The sequence below is a fragment of the Papilio polytes genome, unplaced genomic scaffold (assembly GCF_000836215.1).
Source record: "Papilio polytes unplaced genomic scaffold, Ppol_1.0 DF824191.1, whole genome shotgun sequence".
NCBI lineage: Eukaryota > Metazoa > Arthropoda > Insecta > Lepidoptera > Papilionidae > Papilio > Papilio polytes.
Window position 1 is genome coordinate 287472 of NW_013525013.1, and position 3115 is coordinate 290586.

At 36.7% G+C, this 3115-nt stretch overlaps 1 protein-coding gene across 1 annotated transcript in view; it reads right to left on the bottom strand.

The window, feature by feature from the left end:
* The window catches only part of LOC106110686 (protein transport protein Sec31A), a 9346-nt gene extending 7177 nt beyond the window's left edge, over positions 1-2169 (bottom strand). The window contains exons 1-6 of the mRNA XM_013292584.1: positions 2061-2169; positions 1637-1857; positions 1221-1357; positions 381-550; positions 142-224; positions 4-49 (exon numbers count right to left, since the gene is read on the bottom strand). Of these exons, the coding sequence (XP_013148038.1) occupies positions 4-49; positions 142-224; positions 381-550; positions 1221-1357; positions 1637-1839 (639 nt within the window). The 5' untranslated portion in view covers positions 1840-1857; positions 2061-2169. The remainder of the gene's footprint in view (positions 1-3; positions 50-141; positions 225-380; positions 551-1220; positions 1358-1636; positions 1858-2060) is intronic.
* Positions 2170-3115: the final 946 nt, after the last annotated feature.

Below are 3115 nucleotides of genomic sequence, written 5' to 3' on the forward strand. Positions count from 1 at the left end.
GGCGGGGTGCCACGCCAGCGAGCGCCAGCGCGTGCGAGACTGCGCGTCGCTGCAACAATACACAAATCACAATTATAACTGTATTTATTTTATGAGATTTACTAAGTTGTCCGAACTAAATGTAAAGCCAAGTCAACATACCTAAGTTTCATGATGGGCTCGTTCTTCCTGAGATCCCAAACAACACAGCGGTTAGCAAATGTTGAACCTAGAATGTGTTGTACCTAAAAATAGAAAATTCATTTGAAATAACACAATATGGAAAGAATATACACAGTATGTACATAGTTACATTAAAAATGACTAATTTTCTAGTATAAATAAAAAAAATAATAATGTTGACACAAGTGTAACAAATACAATGAACACCGCATAGTTACCTGTTGGTTCCAAGCGAGCCCCTGCACATGGTCGTATGGCTGATTTCTGTTGCCGGGGGACATCGGCTGGCTTGTGTTGTTCAGATCCCAAATGAAGATCTCACTCTCTGATGCACCGGAAGCTAGCAAATTCTTCTGGTAGGGATTGATGTCCAGTGCTGACACATGGCCTGGTAATTAAAAATATTAGATTAGTTATTACATGTTCTTTTAGGATTCTTAACAGTTAATAAAACATATATGCAGGCTTATTGATAAAAATAATTTAAACCCTTTTTCAAACATCTTAAGACTTAATTCACAATAAACATTGTTTACTATTCATTAAACTCTAAACAGAACTTATGACATATAATAGCCGTTCGATAACAGAAGTGGTTTCTGAAAGGTTATATGAATGCATTATCCTTAGATCACAAAGCATTGAGTTTTCCATTGTCTCTATATCATATTCTTTATAACAAGAGAATAATAGTGCATAAAATTTTCTTAAGTAAATAATACTCATTAATTAATATTTTATGCAACTTATAAAAACTAAAATAATATGTGAAAATGAATGAAATTATGTGTTTAAAAATTTAATCATTATTTCAGTAGCTCAGACAAAACTGATAGTGTTATCTTGCAATGTTTTGGTTGACAAAACAAATTACATGCCACCGTGTGTAACTTGGGCGAGTCCATACTAACAAATGGTTATTAGATATCTGATTATTCCAGTTATTAGATATCTGATTATTCCAGAAACTACATTTAGCGGAGTTTTCGGTTCCACAAACCTTTTTCTCCAGATTTGTACAAAGAGCCTTAACTCTCTCTTGGGCATTGTTCACTCACCACTGTGTTTTGAGCTACTTCCAACTAGTGCCTCTGTGGAACTAGCCAAGAGCTTCTCAGCATTGTAGAACTGCAGCAAGCCTCCGTCACAGCCTCCCACCACCACTCCTGCCCCTGACCACACCAGCTTTTGGAATCTACAATAATGTTATTTTATAATGTCATTTAACAAGATGAATCTTTCAATAAGATTATTATACAAATTAAAACATATTTCATAACATAAAACCATTAAATATCTTGATGAAATAAAACAAATTATGTGCAAGTAAAACTAGGAATACAAATTGATTTTAACATCAAATCGTTTATACGCTTTTGCATTCACTTTGGAATAAGTGTCTTTGGTTGTATCTTTTATAGGTTTTTGACTCAAATTCTGACTTTATAAAACCTATGATGAATAAAACACCCACTTATGTTGTGTCTGCAGACTGGATTTGAGTTCTAAATCCATTCCGGGCTCCTCCAAGTTCAGAGAATATAATTCCAAGCAGGAACTGGAACTGAACGATGCATCGACTTGCTGCGCGGCGGTGCCGGCCGCCAGCATTATCGGATACTGCTCCGCTGGCGACCAGCTCACGTTCACCGTCCGTTTTAACTCTTTGATCTTCATTTTTAAGCCACTCTTTCACTGTAAAGCACAGTAATATCAATAAAAAACAAGCCGAAAAGCAAACAGAGTTACAACGAAATTATGTCACCACTATTGATAGAAAACTACAGCACGAGTATCCAAAAACATGAAATAAAGAATGCTAATTAATCTTGGAAGCTGCACAAATTATTTTTATTATTAAAATATCAGTAATTTTAATAAAGTCTCAAGATATTCACCATAAAAACACCGAGTTGGCACTTCCAACGTGGCTGACGTAAATATTTCTGATTTGACAGATTTCTTGACTTAAAGTGTCATCAAACATAGATAACACAAATTTTTGTATCTACATTTGATGACATTTAATAAATGTTTATCATCCACTCCGTCCTAATCCAATGTAGTTCTCATCTTCTCCTGATTTCATAGGAATACCAAATATAAACTTGAAACACGAATAACTGCATACATTTAATAATTGGCCGTATTATATAGACTGTAAAGACAAAGAACGACTTTACTTGAGAGGTAATTTCCATAGTAACAAACAATTCAAATGCATTTTAATATGTAACTTAAAATAAAAATAATTTAGTGCCGTTGCACCAGCGTTTTTTGGCAATAAATTCTGCCAGTTGAAAGAGAAGAAAATATGTCAAAACAGTATTTGACAATATTTATGATTCATAAATAAAAAGTGCGGATTTTTATAAATCGATGTCAAAATTTGCTAAAAGACAAAACCAAAAGTAAGTAACACAGCTGGACGTACGCTTTCCCAATGTCTTTCACAGTAATAGGCCTTCAGCCTTTCGCAATCGCATCCAAAGATTACATAAAAGTTGACCGAATATATTCCAACTAGCATTGGATTAAGACCAATCAGACGTTTCACAGACTTCACAATGCCACTTGTGATGAGTAAAGACGAGTGGTCCCGGATCGTGAGCTGGACGGACTCCAACCGAGAGAATGCGGAGACAGTGCGGCGGCGGGAGTACATCCGCTATCTGCACGAGACCAGCCAGGCCATGACCAAAGCCTGGCCTAACTCACTGGAGGTGCCTGTTCCTTGTTTACAATGACTACTTCAATATTGCATGCTGGACTGGCCCAAAAATTTATTCACTAACCAGGAGCACTATAACCCTATTACTCGCTAATATGTACAGTAGATATATGTGTGGGATATAGAATGTGAACAAACGCAACGAAGAGCTGCGGCGCGCGCGCGTTGCGGCGGCGGAGCAGGCCAACACAAATTTCTACAAGCAGTACGTGCGCCGGCGCC